Raw genomic sequence first — 18,471 nt, 5'->3', positions numbered from 1 at the left:
AAGAAGCGCGTGGCTTGCATAACACGATTTATTCAAATGAGAAGGAATCGTCTCAAAATACCGGTTTCATTTCTATAATTGAAAAAAGTTTCGAGTGGTTTTCAAAGTAATTCACTGAATGTCTGGAAATGTGTGAGTTGCGACATAGTATCGCGATTTCACACAGGTGGAATCCCGCATTTCACCTGAGATCTCAACGAATGAATCAGCGATCGAGGTCGTTTGATGTCGCTGATAAATTGATCGCCCCTTTACGGGACACGATTACGCGAATTACGCGTTCGGAATTTTTACCGAACTTTTACGCAATGTCTCCGCGTGAATCAATGACGGATACTGACCACTCATCGATCCGACAATGAGAACACATCTTGCAGCAATACCCAGGAATGAGATTGCAAAATTGCGATTGATGCATCGAATTTTACTTTTACTTGCATATGAAACTAATATTTTTAACATGACTGTTAACTTTCCAGAAAATTATTTCTCCCTTAGCGTATATAACACACGAAATTTGGTATTTTGTACGGATATCATTAAATTTTAGATTAATTATAATATTATATATTGATTCAAAAAATTTAAAAAAATTAGAGTTTTTATAAGAAAAATTATTTCTCAAAATTTTCAGAACATTCTGTCTTAAGAAAATAATCTGGTTAAACGAGTTATAATTTCCACATATAATATAGCTTTACCTTACTGAAAAAAATTATGTCACAACGTTACATGATGAAAAATCATGTAATTAAATCACGTAAGTCACGTAACAGATTGTTCCAAATCAGTACGTAATTTTTTAAAATTACGTAATTTAAAAAATTACATGACAATATTTTCTTATTTTTTTATTTCTATCATTCAATTCTTTAAAATTCTATAACTAAAATCACATGATGGATGAAATTATTTTTAATATCATATGATTTTTCAAATTACGTGATTTTAAAAAACTTACTAACTTGGAACATTCCATTTATGTGATTTACATGTTTTAATTATATGATTTCATCAACTGTGTGACATGATTCTTTCAGTAGGATATAATACAATAAACAGAAAACATAAGATTTAATAATGGACAGTTTTTGGCTGTATCAAAGATAACATTAATGCTTACACGAGCATTTTTAATTCATTATAACTAAAAAAACTAATCATTATAACTAAAATAACTAACTAACATTATTGAGTCATTGTTTATAGTATCTATTATTCATTATATTGTAAACTGCGCATTATATGTTAAAATTAATTCACTTCAATTTTCTAATTAATGCGGGATATTTTAATAAATTAATTTAACAAATTAATTTCTTTTATATCTTGTAAATGTGTGATGTTATTTTCTAATTTACTTTATTGATCTCTTTAGATGTCAGAGGAACCGTTGGAAATTGAAGCAGTGTACTTGTACGAGAAGGAGAATGCCGAGGCCCATCGCACCTTCAACTTCGAGATCGTCCATCAGGATCCGGCGATTCCCGTCCTTCGACGAGGACAAACCTTCCATATGGCTTTGAGATTCAATCGCGAGTACGTGGATGAAACCGATATTGTTCGATTACTCTTCAGTTTCGGCCCGAATCCCAACGTGCTGCGGGGCACCAGAGGAGTTAATACGATTACCAACAGGGAAGCTTATTTGACTGATTTGGAGGCTTGGGGTGTTCGCATGGTCGGCGTTCATGGAGTGGATCTGTCTGTCGAGGTCAGAAGTCCGATCGACAGTCCCGTCGGAGTATGGCAATTGAATGTGGAAACTACCACTCTCGGCAGAAGGAAATCACCTAATACTTACAGTTATGATAAAGATATCTACTTGCTCTTCAATCCGTGGTTAAAAGGTACACAGTTGAATGCAATTAACAAGAATGTCTAAATATATTAAGGGATCTAAATCTGATATTTTCTCAATCGATATTAATTTCTAGCGCTATATGTATTAAAAGATTGAAAAATTATTTGATATAATTAATAATGAATTATTTCGCATTAGAGAAGATATGGCTAATTATTTTTATTAATATTTAATTTTTGTGAATTTTGGTCCAAAATGTTCCGTGTTGGTTTTGTACGAATATTTCTTCGCAAATGTTTTTATTAAATGAGTTATGATTGTTTTTATTTTAAAATAATTATAAAATGTTAAAGAAATATGATTAAATGTTAAATATGCAGAAGATTTGGTATACTTGGAGGATGAACAACTGCTCGACGAGTACATTCTGAATGATGTTGGGAAGATATGGGTAGGTCCATGGGGTAGTTCTCGTGGTAGAGAATGGGTCTTTGGGCAGTTCGACGCATGTGTGTTACCAGCTTGTCAATTGTTGCTCGAGAGATCTGGTATCAAGGCGATTTCTAGAGGCGATCCGGTCAAAATGGTTCGAGCAATCTCGAGAATCGTAAGATATCTTTTCCAATATTTTAGTATTTATTGACAATAATATCTGAAATATGAATTTACTTAGAATTACAAGTAGTCTAACGACAACTGAAATGATTCGATCAATAAGAGAAAGACTCTTATTTTCTATCGAAATGAATCTTGATGTTTAATAATATTTATATTCAAATTTCAAAATATATATTTTTAATTCTATAGTTTTGAGATGATATTTTTCGCAATAAGTACTTTTAGTTTTAAGATATTTACAATAAACATCATTATTAAATTGACGATTAATGTTTGTAATGTTATTTTCAGCTTCAGTTTATACTTGCATTTCAAGTCTGACAAACTAAATCAATGCGCAGTTTATAAAACTGAAAAAAATATATTTACAAATTTGTATTTGAATATTAATTAAATATCAATATCTGCTTCAACATAATTCGAAAATAGAATTCTTTTATTTGATTTATTGATCTAATTTCTACTTGTAATTAAAATATGATATAATGATTATTAATTATATTATTCAGGATATATTACAAAATTATTTAATGTCATTCTAGAGAAAATAATTAGAAATGAATGAAAATATTGCAACATTTAATTTATTTTAAAATTCGAAATGGCTATATTCAGTTTTTTTTTTCATTTAAATTATCTTTAAATAATCTTTAAATCAGAATCAAATAAAATTAATTTTTTTTCCATTGTTTTTAGATAAATTCTAATGACGATAAGGGTGTGTTAACTGGCCGCTGGGATGGCGAATATAGTGACGGTACCGCGCCGGCCGCTTGGACCGGAAGTGTGCCCATCCTCGAGCAGTTTTGGGAGACTGGCAATGAGGTAAAATACGGTCAATGTTGGGTCTTCGCTGGTGTCGTCACCACGGTGTGTCGTGCTCTGGGAATTCCGTCGAGAGTGGTATCCAATTTGGTATCGGCCCATGATGCTAATGCTTCACTATCGGTTGATCGTTACTACGATCTAAATAATGAGGAACTCGAGTACGATCCGAACAATCTCATGGGCGAGGACTCCATCTGGAATTATCATGTATGGAACGACGTGTGGATGGCGAGACCGGATCTTCCTAAAGGTTACGGTGGCTGGCAGGCCATCGATGCCACTCCTCAGGAACAATCAGAAAATTTTTATCAATGCGGTCCGGCGTCGGTAGAAGCTATCAAGGAAGGTGCCGTTGGTTACAATTATGATGTGACCTTCATGGTGGCATCCGTGAACGCGGATCTGATGAGATGGAAGGAAGATCCAGAAAGTGATTTGGGATATTCCAAGATTGACTGCAACAAGTACCAGTGAGTATAAGTAGTTTTGGTAAACCTTTGTTGAAAGAACGCTTTTGTCATACCATATTCCTTGAGGAAAAATTTCAGATTATCGTATCTTTAGCGATTTTCATGGATTCAGTAGATTTTTTTCAACTGCGTTGCAAAAAATTGTTTATGTCACAACTTTACATAATTTTAATTTATATAAAATTATATAAAATTATATATAATTATATATAATTATATAATTTATATAATTTTTATAATTTGTATAAAATTGTATTATATCAGAAATTGAACATTTCTGTATGAAGTAAAAAAAGGAAAATTGCAAACCGAATTCTTTTGGTATAACTCTTTTGTTAATATTGTTAAAAATATAATATTATAAAATATAATACATTGAAAATCATATCATTTACTAAAATATAATAATATTATATTTTATTCCAATTCAAATTGCAAATTTTAATTTACGAATTCTATTCAATTAAACTTCTGATTGCTGAGTATTACCAAGAGAAGCGATTATTTAATTAACATTCTTGGAAGCACTCATAAAATAATTAACGTCCCTCCTTAGGTTGTCCCAAAGAATATCTCTTTATGTTTCATCCGATATTCTTTTGTGATGATTTCATTCACCGATAACGTATTTGCTGATCACCGCAAATTCGTTGCGGACGGAAATAACTATGACAAGCTATGATGCGTGAAATACATAAAAAAACATCGGAGTGAACGATGGGTGTGTAATGACGAAAGCGGAAACGCAAACCTTGCGCTATTTGCTGAGCCTACAACTCTCGATTACATTGTCCTTCGATGCATCGTAAGGCATGAATTACTGTGTACGATTTGCATAATTTCCGCGAGGCGTTTCTACGGTAAATAGATAATGCGAAGCGCAACATAAATATGACAGACTCGATTCGTTACAATGATAAATTATAATAGATTATCTATTATTCCACACATTATTGTTTCTCATGTCTATCTCGTCATAGGAGTTTCCAGTGACAAAAATTTCACTTTTATTCTTATACGTTATCCTTTCTTTATTATTTACAGTATTAATTAATAATTTTTGTTTCATTAAGTATCATTGCATATTTCTTTTCTTCCTGTAAAACAATTGCTGATCCTGAATAATAAAAAATTTACTTATTTCGGTACGTTTTACGTATATTGAAAATTAAATAATAATTTATCTTCGAATAATTATCTTCACAGCATCGGCCGTATGATTTTAACGAAGGCGCCATGGATCTTTGATCCTAATGGAGATAAGGATAGACAGGATATAACGTCACTTTATAAAGCTAAGGAAGGTAAGCGATGCAAACAAATTACTTTATTCTGACCAGATTCTATTGAGCAATAATAAACGTATGTAAAATTAAATTAAAGGGCTAATAAGATTGAATAGTAATTTCTTAATTATATTGTATAAAATAATAAATTAATAAAAATGAATTGAACATTTCGACTCTTTAAAATTTGAGCTATCTTCAACAACAATATATATTACAAACAAAAATGTATGATTTAAATGATGGAAATTTTATCTCACATTTCGCAGATATTCTTGATCTGAATTCAGACTCTTGAACTCTTGAGTTTGTACTACTGTACTCTATACTAAAAATGGCTCAAATTTGAATCGAAATGTTTAATTTGTTTTTACGTATCGATTTATTATTTTATACAACATAACGCATTGTCGCCCATGCTAGACTCTTATTAATTAGCTCTATTTTTAATTTAATTTGTAATTTTATTTCCAAAAGTTCTTGTTTGTATTTGTTTTGTATTTGAAAATTTTCAATGAAATTTAGATCGTATTTCTAATATTTACAGTATTAATTAATAATCCATGTTATATTAATAATCGAGATATTCCATGTTTTTCATTCTCTTGATTAGCTGACTACAAATTCAATTTAACTGACTTCTAGGCACCGAAGTCGAGAGACTGACTTTATATAGAGCGGTTCGCAGTACCGAGATGGCGAAGAGATTCTATTCACTGCCATCGCCAGGTAAAGAGGACGTCGAGTTCGATCTTGTCGAGCTCGAACGCGTCAACATTGGTGAGCCGTTCGCTGTGACCGTGAATATTAAGAATAAGTCCGATGAGATGCGTACTATTCAGGCTATCTTATCAGCCGGCAGCGTTTACTACACTGGAGTTAAGGCGAATCTAGTGAAGAGAGCATCTGGCGACTTCGTGCTTCAACCAAATGCCAGTAAGACAAAGATTCTTATGTTTTTTTTTAAAACGCTCGCGGCAAAAATCGATTAAGCTATAGGAATAAAATTAACATTACAAGTAGATAAACAAAAACGGTAGTTTGTTAAAGCATTGATAATTCTTGAATCATAATTAAGAATCGAAGAATTATGATGAGTTTAAGCAAAACCGAATGAATCGAATACTTTAATGGAATTTTAATTTATAAGAACTCAAGGTTTATAAATATAATTTAATATTGAAATCGATAAATTTTACATGTAAAATATTACATTTACAACATTTAACGCGTTTAATTTCCGCAGCATTAAATGGTAATGTTCAATCATTGATGATTGCTTTAGCTAATCGGCTTGGTTAATTTTATCTCTGGAATTCTTAGATAATGACAATTTATTGGATAATCAGTGAATAAATAAAAAACCTGTAACATTTTATTGCATTGATTGACGTCTTTGTGCTAATTGTCTCAAATAAATTACGCCGTTTGTATTATGTAACTTGCGTTTAGATTATCATTTTCATTTCAATTCATTATTTATTACTATTTATTATTACTATTTATTATTATTATACATTTAATTCATTAGCGGAACAATTAAGGCTCACCGTAACATTAAACGATTATCTGGACAAGCTTGTGGAGTATTGTATTATGAAGTTATATTGCATCGCCACGGTCAAGGAAACTCGGCAAACTTGGGCAGACGAGGATGATTTTCAAGTTTTAAAACCGAATATCGACGTCAAGGTATAAAGAAAACAAGCTAGAATTTTCTTGAAAATATATTTAGATATTTCTTCGCTGGTTTAATGTCATACATGTTTAAAATGAATGTAATTAATTATTCAAATATATTAAATATATTTCTTTAATAGATTTTTTATATTATATATATTATATTATATATATTTTTAATACAAGTTTCTTAAATTTTTAAGTATCGAATTATTTGAAATTTATCAGGCTAATAGTTTTTACTCTAAATTTCTGTAATTTTTTTATATACATTTCGTGATGTTTCTTTTTTTATATACAATTGTTAAAATTTCTAATCTATAAATTTCTTAATATGATGCAGATTAATCTAGCAATAGATACTTATATTAGATGTAAAAAGAAATCCATTATTTTTCCATTCAATTTGACAAAAATAATGGATTTCTTTTTACTATACCTAATATAAAGTTTAGAACAGATGATTGTATGTAGATATATCATTGTTTATCTTTTTAATTTATAACTTCAATGTATCATTTATCATTTATGCAGTTTTTACAAATACAAATATCTAAAGATTTCTTTCTTATTAAGAAAATGATTTTTGAACTATTTTTGATGTTATAGATTGAAGGTGAACCAGTAATTGGACAACCATCGATCATCACATTGAGCTTTAAAAACCCTCTGAAGAAAACATTGACCAATTGCCAATTCAACTATGCTGGGCCCGGTCTCTCCAGGAACAAGACTTTAACCTTCAGGGATGTAGGACCTGAGGAGAATGTCTATGTGGAACATCAGCTCGTGCCGCAAAAGCCCGGAGAGCAGAAGATAATTGCCACTTTCACTTCAAAAGAATTGGTCGACATCACTGGTTGCGCAACCGTCGATGTCCTTGAGGCTGAATGAATGACTACGTGACGATTCGAATTCATTTTGACCTTAATTCAAATCAATCGTTATGCTAAGAATGTCATGCATTTGGCTGAATCATTGGCATAATCAGTGCAATAACGAAATATTTTGGTTTTATCTAGATATTTTATCGAATAATGCAATGATTTTTGTCTCTTGTAAACAATTTGCATTGATTAATTTCAATTATTTTTTTCAATAATTATTTGTAGTATTAATATTTCAATAGTATATATAATAACGAGTTACAGATTTAGTTTAATTTCAATGAAAATGTAACTAATGTAACTAATGAGAAATAGGTACTTCTATTGCACAGGATATGTTGTCAAAATAGCGTGCTGAAATAATATTCATCTTCTTTTTCAGTATTATAAAAATCCTTTATTGTTACAGAATCTTTTATAAAATTTCTTCGTGACTTTAAAACAAAAACTTTTCTACATGCACTTTTTTCTTAGTTTTCATAAGTTTATTTTTATATAATGCAAAACGTATATAAAATGAATACATATATATAATAAATACAACAAAATAAAATTTAACATGTACAGAGAATATATTTATTGAAACCAAAAAGAACATAATCACTTAAACGAATATCAATTAAATCAATTATGTTATCCCTGAGTTTGAATATGTAATGAAAATTAAAAGAAGATTATTTCGTCGAGTCGCATTGGAATGAATACTGCAAATACCAAAACACTACAGTATAAACAATACAATAAAAAAAAGAAAGCAGATACTTGTGCGATATGAAACAAGTTTTTTTAGTCGCTGCGGGAAGTGCTAAAATTTTATCATTTTTTATTTGTTCCATTTCAAAACTTTCATCACTTTTGTCCGATTCTAATAGTTCGAGTGCATAATTTTCTTGAGTGCGATGCATCAGTTGTATCATCGATTTGACATTTTCTTCTTCTCGTTCCATCCCAACATAATTCTTGTCTTTCGATCTCAGAAATTTGGTTCTGCATGTTCGATCGGAACTACTGCTACGTGACGAGCAAGTTGAAAATCCGAAATCTTCATTATTTACGAAGTGACATATCGCATCGCATTCAGATCTTATCTTATTTTCATTTTCGCGACTTATAAAAGAAGTATATCCCTCGAAACAATTTTGCTCATCGCGGAACTCTGACATTTCGTAATCTTCAATCATCTCTTCATTTCGTTTCCCAGATTCTTTTGACATTAAATTTTTATGATATATAATAACTGCTTCGTGAAGATTGCGCGCACGGTCTGCTGCAAGCTCAAAAGTTGCGATTACATCGCTCGTTAGATCTTCCACTTTCGACTCTGACATGAACACATCTTGCTGGTTATTATTTTCGAGATATTCCATGATATCCTCAGAAGAACAAGATGTGTTGTAATTGCAGATGGATTGAGATTTTTCTGAAAATAGATTATTTATTGAAATATTACTTACATTGTGATTGCTGGAACATTTTGTATATTCTTGTTTTTCATCGATATCAACATTCGTTTTATCATCAAAATTTTTAAATGATTTTAAAAAAATTCGATACACTTCTTCACGCATAAACTTTTCTATTTCTCCAGCAGCATCATTTGCTGGAATCTCTATGCTATCATAACTTTCTAATCTCATATTTAATATCTCCTTGCATTCACTAAGCAGAAGTTTCTTGTTTTCGTTAATATCTTCATTTTCAATATTGACTTCAATATGTTTAATAGATGAAGACTCTGTATGAACATTTGACATCAATTTATTTTCAATCATAGTTGATTCAATTTCTGTCAAGTCTGTGGAGCCTATCAGATCGCAGGAAACTTCTACATCGTTACATATGATAGCAGAAGTGTTGCATCCAACATCAACTACATTTCTAATATAATTTGGCAATGTTTGCGTTGCAACAATTCGAGTTAAATTTAGAATTTCCATCAGATCTTGATCCTTTTCAGCGTCAATTTCGTGATACGAAGGAGAATCTAATTTCACCTGCGTGCTTATTGATCTCCGAGAAGATCTAAGTTCATCTAAGTTTATATCTTGTGCAGAATGTAGTTCGTCATTTTGCAAAGTGTCGCTATTTGGCGACATTTGGATCTTGTTATTGTCGTTTTTTTCGTGATCGATGTCATCATTTTTCTTAACATTTTCTTCTGCGTTGTCGTTTTCTCTTACGCTATCAATAATCTTTCTCAATGTGTGGATTACTTCTGAAGTTCTCGATTTGCTGTAAGTCAGGGTGGATTTGGTACGCTGTTTGAAATTATTCGAGGATTCGTCCGGTATGATCGTTCGTGTTTGACAATGGCGCGATTTTGATTTTGCCAAGGTCGGCTTTGTGTCATCGCATTTATCTAAAACTTTTGAGGGGATTTTGGTCCTCGATCGTTTCTTCTTTGACAACATTCCTCCGTTTTGCAGTCTTTGCTGCTGTTTCATTTCCCTGTAAAATTATATATACAAATATTATTATCTCAATATCTGATATTATATATGTGAAAGATAAACGTCTCTTACGCGAGATGATCGAACATTTTTGTCACGTGATTCGCGTGAGGGTCTCTATTTTCTTTCATTAACATCTTAGATTGATTTTTCGATGTGCTCGTAGATTCATTATTGAAGGATCTAAAATTATAAATACAGAAGGTATAGAATATAAAATTGTTCGCAATATTATTATATTTGATCCCTTTAATTTTATATGTTATACACATTTATAAATTTCTTAACATTACTAATATTACAATTATTTTAATTCCAATGAAGCATTTTAAAAGTATCTAATAATAATATTACACAGAATGGAAAGATTAAAAATATAAAAATTTAGAAATAAATATTAAAATATCCAGAATCACTTCTTTTTAATAATAATACTTTATATTTTTTCTTAAATTTTTATGTATTTACTTTTTTTTGTTATAATATTATTATTGTAAGATGTTTATGATGTGTGTGTGTGTGTGTGTGTGTGTGTGTGTGTGTGCGCGCGCGCGCGCGCGCGCGTATATCTGTGTATAATTATAAAAAAATCCCTAAAAAAGTTTGTTGGCTTCAAAAGTAAATATATGTATACAGGATGATAAATTTTATATAGTGTAAGGTGATACAATTTCGAATACAGTGTAATTCTGAATAAATACTTCTATTTTTTTCCACCAGAGATTCAAGTTTGATAATCCTCTTATTATATGGAGAACAAAGGATATCAAACAAGAAAAAAATCAAACTTGAACTTTGAAAATTGAATTCAAATCTTATTTCGTTCAGTAGTATCACCTCATCTTAGCGAAATGTTCTATATGTAAACAGAAAATACTAAAAAAGATATATTACTCGATGCAATCAGTTGACAAATGTTTGCTCTTCGTCGAGATAAGGGGTTTTTCGGCTAATTGAGATGACTTCTGCGACATCGGTTGCAAAGACATTGTGCTTTTCGTAGAATTTTTTGGAACGCCAGCTGGTCTCCAGGCTCGCTGATTAAAAATGAGATTTTTTTTAGGAGCATCCCTCTTCCGGATAATCGCATCGTTATTTACAACTGTACCAATGTTTTGCGTGGTTTCGGACTTTTGTAAATTAGTACAGCGATCGACGTTAATGTGCTCATTTTGGATCCTAGCTTTTTTTTAACATCCAAGTTTTTTGCATGCGTTTGCGAATGTTTATACCTTGCGGATGTACTTGTATTTCGGTGCAATCTTTATTCAAAAAGTCGTCAGGTTTTTTCTCACATTCGGTCCTGCGATGGAGGTCTTCAACTTTACTACACGAGTCTGTGAGCTCCTCTTCGTCGCTCAAATGTAACTGAAGCTTACATGCAACATCTATGACTGTACGAGCTTCAGAAGCGCCATGAGTGTCGTCCGACTTATCTCTTCCTGCACAATTCGTTCCATCTTGAGAAGAATTATGTAAATTTTCAGCAAAAAATCCGAACTCATTCATGACTTTTGTCCGTTTGTTACGAAGAGTCGTTAATTTAGCTGGACTGGCAATGCAATTTTTGAAATTGTGAGATACATCTTTAATCAAATTGTCTTGAAGCGAAATTAACGAATTCTCCAACTGACAGGTTGTCTCTGTAAGCTCGCCACCAGGGAGAAAAAAATTCGAATGACGATCCTTTTGCTTGAGGATCATTACTAGCATCTGCATGCTTTTGCTCTGCTTTGTAATGCTTCGTTTTTTGTAGATTCCTTTCGATTTAGGAACGATGCTTTTTTGCGACTTTGAGTCATTTTTATTCTTTACCGACAATTTCTTCAGTTTCATTGGCGTTCGTGTCTTCATCAAGGACGATTTTGTGTGGCTGGCAAAGTGCGGCCAAGTATGCATTTTGCTTGTGGCTATCTTGAGTTTCGACATTTTTCTATCTGAAAGAAGAAATTAAATGTAGAACAAAAAGATTGTATCATAATCTCAGATTCTTTCTAATACCATACTTTTTTATTCTTTTTATATATATTTAGATTGAAATGAGTTTTTAGATATTATTGCTTCAGTTTTGATGCAAATTTTTGTTTTCTTCTTTCTCTTCTTTTCAAAAAGTCTAAAAGTACATACTAACTTTACATATATTTCATAACTGTAAAAAGAGAATATAATAGTATAATTTAAATGTCATGTTATTAGTAATATTTATCTATATCTTAAATTATTGAAAAATATTTGTGAAAACTGATGATAATTAGATGTAATTATACACATCTTATATTTGCCTAGTAGAACACAGAAAAGTCATAATAATATAAAAACGTCATTATGAGCTCATTTGTCACTTAAATTCATTTTCAAGACAAATAACATTATAATATCCTATGATATAGTTATGATTTAATTCGTTTAGTAAAATAGATCTCTGTGTTCTATCTTATTAAAAGACAATGTCAAAACATCTTGTGGACATTTTCAATGTTCATAACCTGGATCTTCGAATTTCAGTGTAGACTTTTATATTGTTTCAAATTGTAGAAAAATCTGAAAAAATTCTAACATAGTTATGAAAACTTTGACAATAAGCTTATTACTATCATAGAATTAAGTTAGACAGTATTTTACTTATTTTTTACAGATTTCCATTTATCAGAATTTATAATAAAAAATATATAAATTTATAATATATAAATATATAAGTAAATCATATGCATGTAACTCTTCATTAAAAATATTTAAAGATATTTTTTGTATAAAATTATTTTTTATTATTAGATATATATATGTATAAAATTAATTTTATTAATATCGTAATATTCTATATTAATTTTATAGGAATAAAATTTTTACAAATATATATATTATAAAGAATAATATTATGTATTGACATTGAAGATAGAATTTTCTGAAATTTTTCTTAAATAAATATGTCGAAGGATTAAGATATTGATAAATGATAACAGATTATTTAAAAAGAAAGAAAAAAAGAGAAGAAAACAAGAGTTTACATACGTGTTTATAAATTCACTGGTTATACGTATATTGGTTTTGATTCTAAAACAGAAGAATTCACGATCGCACGTTGATACTTATGTCAGGATTTGCTGTATCCTGAGGAAGCATACAGAAAATGTTATAAATCTGCTCTAGAAACGACGAAAATCAACTCATGATTACATTATGCACTGTGATCCCGTAATTTGACATAAACGGATTCAGACTTCAGAGACGCCTAGTTTTAAGGCGATCAAAAGCAGACTGTCGTTTGTTTTATTACGTTAAGCTTCGCGGACGTTGGACATTGTTTGGATCACACGTGACACGTGCGCTATATATATATCGTCCTTTATCGAGTTCAACCAATTGGCACAGAGCAAGATAAAAGTAGGATAAAACCGTTTCGCATTAAAAAAAACACTTATTGGATATGGAAAAATTATTGTTTTTCCACTTATATTGTAAAGAAGCTATTATTAAAGGGCGCTGCTGTTGGTAAACTAATACTACTGAGAGGATAATGATGCTAATTTCTACATAAAAAAATAAGTCAGAAATATAGAATAAAATTTTTTCGTATAAGCGTGTTTCTTAAAAAGATCAACTTTAAATATAAATAATATTCCGTGGACGGATTTAATTGATAAATTAAAGTATTTTAAAAGCGTTTATAAAAATTTATTTTAAAGAAACAAAACTGTATACATTGACAGTATAAGAGAGATTTTTAATAATTTATAAGATAATAACATTTATTGTACTTGAACACTTTGTTTTTACCATATATTCTAGATTACTCAGTAATTAATAAACATAAGTGGAGATAAAAATAACGATCTACAAGAAGAGTCATTATGTCAAGTCATGAGACCTATTTTCTGTAATTGAACTGATGTACACTTGGGAAATTTTAAAATTATATTAAAAGTTATATACAAATTACAGGTCTGGTAGTTAGTGAAAACAAAATTTTAATAGTTTTGTGCAAAAATAAAAAAATAAATTTATAGTAAATTGCACATATACTTGACAAATATTCTAAATCAATTTTCTCAAAAACAAGCCTTACATGAAACAATTTTGTTGTGCATTTTTGATTAATCTTTTCATTACAATTATCTCTTTTCTGGTTGTATCATTAGTTCACGAATTATACATTAATAAAGTATATTTGATAGTTTAATATTTTGATAAATTATTGATAATTAAATAATTACAAATTAATATTTGTTAGAAAAATTGTTTATATTTCTATTATTTTTTATTCATATTTAATGTCTACCATTATATAGAAAATAATGATTGGAAATTGATATGATAAAAGAGAAGACTATAGGTAGTTGACATTTTTTTTTATTGATGTGTAAATACATTTCAGAATTTAACTGATTTACTGTTGTGCGGCTGGTGCCGTTTGAGTTGAAGACTTGGATTCGCGTAAAGAAGCGCTGCGTCTTCGTTTTAATTCTTCTTGACGCCTGTTCTTCGCCTCTTTCTGACGTTGCGCTAGCAACTTGGCATATTCCGCTGCTTGCTCTTTGCGAGTCAAACAGCGCTTCTTCTTCAACGCCAGCCTGTGTCTTTTTCTCTGCAAACATTTTATAAATATTTTAGAATATATTAGAATAAAAAAGAATCTAAATTTAAATATTTTTATATTTTATTTAACTTAGAGAACAAATAATCTAATTTAATTTTAATTTTAGTATAGTTTTAAAATATATATATCTATCTATATATCTTTATATGAATTCTTATAAAATGATGTACTTGAAGAACAATAGGAGTGATCAAACGCTGAATCTTTGGTGCCTTAAATCGCTCCTTTTTTCCTTCTTTTTGGACCGGTCGTTTTACTACAAACTGCCGAACATCATCCTTCTTCGAAAGATTAAACAGTTTGCGAATTTTGCTTGCCCTTTTCGGTCCTAAACGACGCGGTACGTTCATATCTGTCAAACCTGGGATTTCCTGTAATTCATATTATTATATAATATTAATATCATATTATTGTAGGAAATCTGTCATCTATTAAGCTGACTAATTAAGTTATTATTAAGTTATTATTATTAACCTAATGTATCCAGCCTGAAGGATTCCATATATCCACCTACAGATATATAAAACCTACAGTTTAATGCCGGATCTAAATGGCACTGGTGATCAGATCTAATCATCAGCTATTTTCAGCTTCTTAAACGCGAAATATCGCATATGTGAGTGCAGGTGGGATTGAACCCGGATCTACAGATCACGAGATCAATTGCACCGAGCGACAAAGAATTATAATATGTAATAATAAAATATTTGTATAAAAAATTCAGAATAAATTAATAATAATGGCTAAAAGCATGTTTCGTTCGTACACTGAGAAAAAGTATAAATGACATAGCAATTTCCCAAATCAAAAAACGAATTTCATCTTCCATGTGTACGATTGTATTTCAAGAAAATTGAATATTATCTTGAATACACCCTAAACAACATGGGTCAATATTTGACAAAATATATCGTGAATGATCATTTACCTGTTTGCCTTTCCTGATGATGACAAGTGCTAGTACAGACAAATTGGAGTCTACAATGCAACCACGAACGGATTTGCGCTTGCGCTCACCATCTCGTCGTGGTCTGTAGCAAGAATGTCCTTTGGAAAGCAATAAACGTACACGTCCTGTGCAAATAATATATCATATTAAAAGAAACTTCCTTAGTCTTAACTTAAGTCAGAAGTTTGATTGAAAATTACAAAAATCAGCAAATTTACTAAACATTTATAATTTCATTGGTCAACATCTATGGTGCTTTTCAGCAAGAGACAGAGTGTTTTCCAGCAAGGATATGATGTAACATAATGAATCATCCTTATTGTTTGTTAACATTAAATAAGATGAATTCTGCATTATACTGTGGATGCAATCCACTTCATGTTGCAAATGTTTTAAAGCATTCTTTGATTGATCAATTTGTAAACTTCTTTCTTCTCATTGATCAGTAAAGAAGCCTTTCCAGCGTTAAGTGGATCTTAAGTCCTTGCTAGAAAATGTCTATATTGTAATACAATTCTCTATGTTACAATGTATCTCTGTTTCTTTGTTAACATTGGCAAAGAATAATATAATGATTCAATTTGTTATATTGTCATTTGTGTCTCTTACTGGAAAGTAGTACCCCTACTTCCTCATTTATGTAACTTTCAAGCTGTGTGATAATAATTATTTCAGAATATAGATATAAAAAACGCAAGTGTTCTCGATATCTTTTACAGATTCAAGAGAATTATAGCAAAATGATAATAGATTAAATAAATGAAATTTAATTGTTTCAAATAATCATTTCTAACTTTAAAGACAATTTTTTATACATATTAATTGTATCATATTATAAATGTATCATGAACCCACCATTTGTCAGGACACCCTGTTTCATAGGGAAACCTTGCTTGTCGTTACCGCCAGAGATACGGACAACATAGCCCTTCCATTCATCTCCCAGTGCATCGGCCTCGACCTCAGCACCCATACGCTTCTCATAGAAAATTCTGAGCTTGTGCTCGTCTGAAATTTCAAACAACTTCTGACATCCTGTTGCAGGATATGACACGTTCAACTGCAATAACCAAATGCATAGATTAATAGTTATACACAATATATCTATTGGGTTGTCTGGAAAGTTCATGCCGATTTTGAAGGAAAATTGAAACGCAGATTTAAATTTTTAATTTCATTTATTAAATTAAAATCTTTTGCGGCACGAACTTTCCGGACAATCCAATAATATTCATTTCCATCAGTAAATTTATTTTCATTTTTGTCTAACTTATTCATCTTTTTCTAATTCTAAGAATTAGAAAAAGATGAAATGTAAAGCTATGTTGTGTTGCACGCATAATGAGCATGTACCATTTTATCCCTGTTTAACACTTTGTGAATAACAAGGATAAAATCATATTTTATGCAAATCATGCAATGGAATGTAATCTAACTTGAACTGAGAGAGAATAATTTCAACAAAATTGGAGCTAAAGGAGTGCTCTGAATAAATATCGAGTTCAAATATACATTGATGGAATGGGTCTCGGACTTCTAAATTAAGACTGATTAAACTAGGTTAGGATTTTTTCTCTACAGAGTACAGCAAAAAAAATAAAAAAAAAGAAACAATTTCTTCACAAGATATCAATTCCGCGAGTTAAAACAGCAGAAGACACTTTTTAATCACTTTTAATGCAACAATTAATGCGGCGAAAAATCCGCATGTTTCACCTGACAACACCTGATGCCGACACTTTACGGTCAGTGATACATGAAGATAGACAAAGCCTCGACGAATATGCAAATATCGTCGCGACATCGATATTTCGATGCATCAAAAAAGATTTATATTTCGCGTGTAAGACGCGTGATTTCTGTGATATTCGTGGATTCTTACCTTCATCGTGACACGATACAAACGTTGCCACAAGTCATAGACAAAAGGGATAGAAAAAGATGAGAATTGGCGAGAACGCTTTAACGATGGTGCTGCCAACGGACACGTGTTACTTGCGCCTGCGCGAAGCGTGACGCGCCTGTCGCGCACCGAATATCCGGCCCGATGAAGTGCGACAATAATTCGAACTGGTATGCTCTGAAGTATTTCGAAAACAAATGCGAATTCCAGATCATCGGAAATGCAAATGAGATTTGTCTTGACGTGAGGTCACTACGTCGTGTGTTATCTAATCTTATCTGGTTCTTAATTTTATATATTTCTATCTATTTTCGTCTCAGGCGTCGCTTGATAATAATATATATTTTATATCCGAACATACATCGAATGGTTTCTAATAATAACCAGTCTGTTTTTATAGTTGAATTTAATACACTACACTTAAAGTGAAATAGATATAGGTTTGATTTTGGCAAAAGTCACAATAGAAAGTGCAGCGATAAAAATAGATCTATTGTAATAAAATAGAATGCAGGAGAACGTTTATAGTTCTTGCAGAAATCCAACGATTCAGTTCTGGAAATATAATTTTGATATACATATAGTATATCTGAACAACAACTTTTAATATTCAAAAGGCTGTGGTCAAAGTCTCGCTACAAATGTTTTGAAGCATTTGATGGACCAATTACAAATTAGAAAAGAGAATTTTACAAACTGACTAATTAAAAAACGTTTTAAAGTATTTGCAACATCGGGTTGACCATACTCTTTGTGTGATAATTATTACTCTGTCCAGTGTTGAATTTCTATAAGGAAAGAAAATAAAACGGCTTGCGCTTTTCATTTCGACGAAATTCCATGAATAATTAAATTATCATTAATTAATTACATTAATTAATTAATATGTTTATAAAAATTTTAATATATACTACGTACTACGTACTACGTACGTTAACGTTAACGTTAAACGTTTAAACGTTTAAACGTTTAAACGTTTAAAAACGTTTAAACGTTTTAAAC

The 18,471-nt window shown here is 30.7% G+C and overlaps 3 protein-coding genes across 3 annotated transcripts; 1 reads left to right on the top strand and 2 right to left on the bottom strand.

The window, feature by feature from the left end:
- Positions 1-1,378: 1,378 nt before the first annotated feature.
- On the top strand, positions 1,379-7,580 carry LOC105619037 (hemocyte protein-glutamine gamma-glutamyltransferase-like). Its single transcript, XM_012200566.1, has 7 exons — positions 1,379-1,850; positions 2,185-2,411; positions 3,119-3,720; positions 4,927-5,024; positions 5,652-5,942; positions 6,538-6,698; positions 7,296-7,580. The coding sequence occupies exons 1-7, from the start codon at positions 1,379-1,381 to the stop codon at positions 7,578-7,580; spliced, it is 2,136 nt and encodes a 711-aa protein (XP_012055956.1).
- Positions 7,581-8,247: 667 nt separating this feature from the next.
- LOC105619036 lies at positions 8,248-11,952 on the bottom strand. The gene is given in 4 exon segments (XM_012200565.1): positions 8,248-10,021; positions 10,096-10,206; positions 10,918-11,204; positions 11,206-11,952. Coding segments are annotated over 4 exon segments (2,919 nt in total).
- Positions 11,953-14,354: 2,402 nt separating this feature from the next.
- On the bottom strand, positions 14,355-16,620 carry LOC105619035 (40S ribosomal protein S6). Its single transcript, XM_012200563.1, has 4 exons — positions 16,422-16,620; positions 15,546-15,691; positions 14,788-14,988; positions 14,355-14,605 (listed from the first exon to the last, which is right to left on the bottom strand). The coding sequence occupies exons 1-4, from the start codon at positions 16,537-16,539 to the stop codon at positions 14,408-14,410; spliced, it is 663 nt and encodes a 220-aa protein (XP_012055953.1). The 5' UTR covers positions 16,540-16,620; the 3' UTR covers positions 14,355-14,407.
- Positions 16,621-18,471: the final 1,851 nt, after the last annotated feature.

This window comes from Atta cephalotes (genome assembly GCF_000143395.1).
Source record: "Atta cephalotes unplaced genomic scaffold scaffold00019, whole genome shotgun sequence".
In the NCBI taxonomy this organism is placed as follows: Eukaryota; Metazoa; Arthropoda; class Insecta; order Hymenoptera; family Formicidae; genus Atta; species Atta cephalotes.
The sequence above is the reverse complement of the archived record's forward strand: the minus strand, read 5'-3'. Positions and strand labels throughout refer to the sequence as shown.

What these genes read in the sequence shown, in the direction of transcription:
- LOC105619037 (XM_012200566.1), top strand. Translation starts at nt 1,379, where the DNA reads ATGTCAGAGGAACCGTTGGAAATTGAAGCAGTGTACTTGTACGAGAAG. An exon ending in ACTTTATAAAGCTAAGGAAG is followed by an intron (nt 5,025 to 5,651) that starts GTAAGCGATGCA and finishes ACTGACTTCTAG; the next exon opens with GCACCGAAGTCGAGAGACTG. An exon ending in CGTGCTTCAACCAAATGCCA is followed by an intron (nt 5,943 to 6,537) that starts GTAAGACAAAGA and finishes TTAATTCATTAG; the next exon opens with CGGAACAATTAAGGCTCACC.
- LOC105619035 (XM_012200563.1), bottom strand. Translation starts at nt 16,539, where the DNA reads ATGGGTGCTGAGGTCGAGGCCGATGCACTGGGAGATGAATGGAAGGGC. An exon ending in TCATCAGGAAAGGCAAACAG is followed by an intron (nt 14,989 to 15,545) that starts GTAAATGATCAT and finishes TATGAATTACAG; the next exon opens with GAAATCCCAGGTTTGACAGA. An exon ending in TCACTCCTATTGTTCTTCAA is followed by an intron (nt 14,606 to 14,787) that starts GTACATCATTTT and finishes AAATGTTTGCAG; the next exon opens with AGAAAAAGACACAGGCTGGC.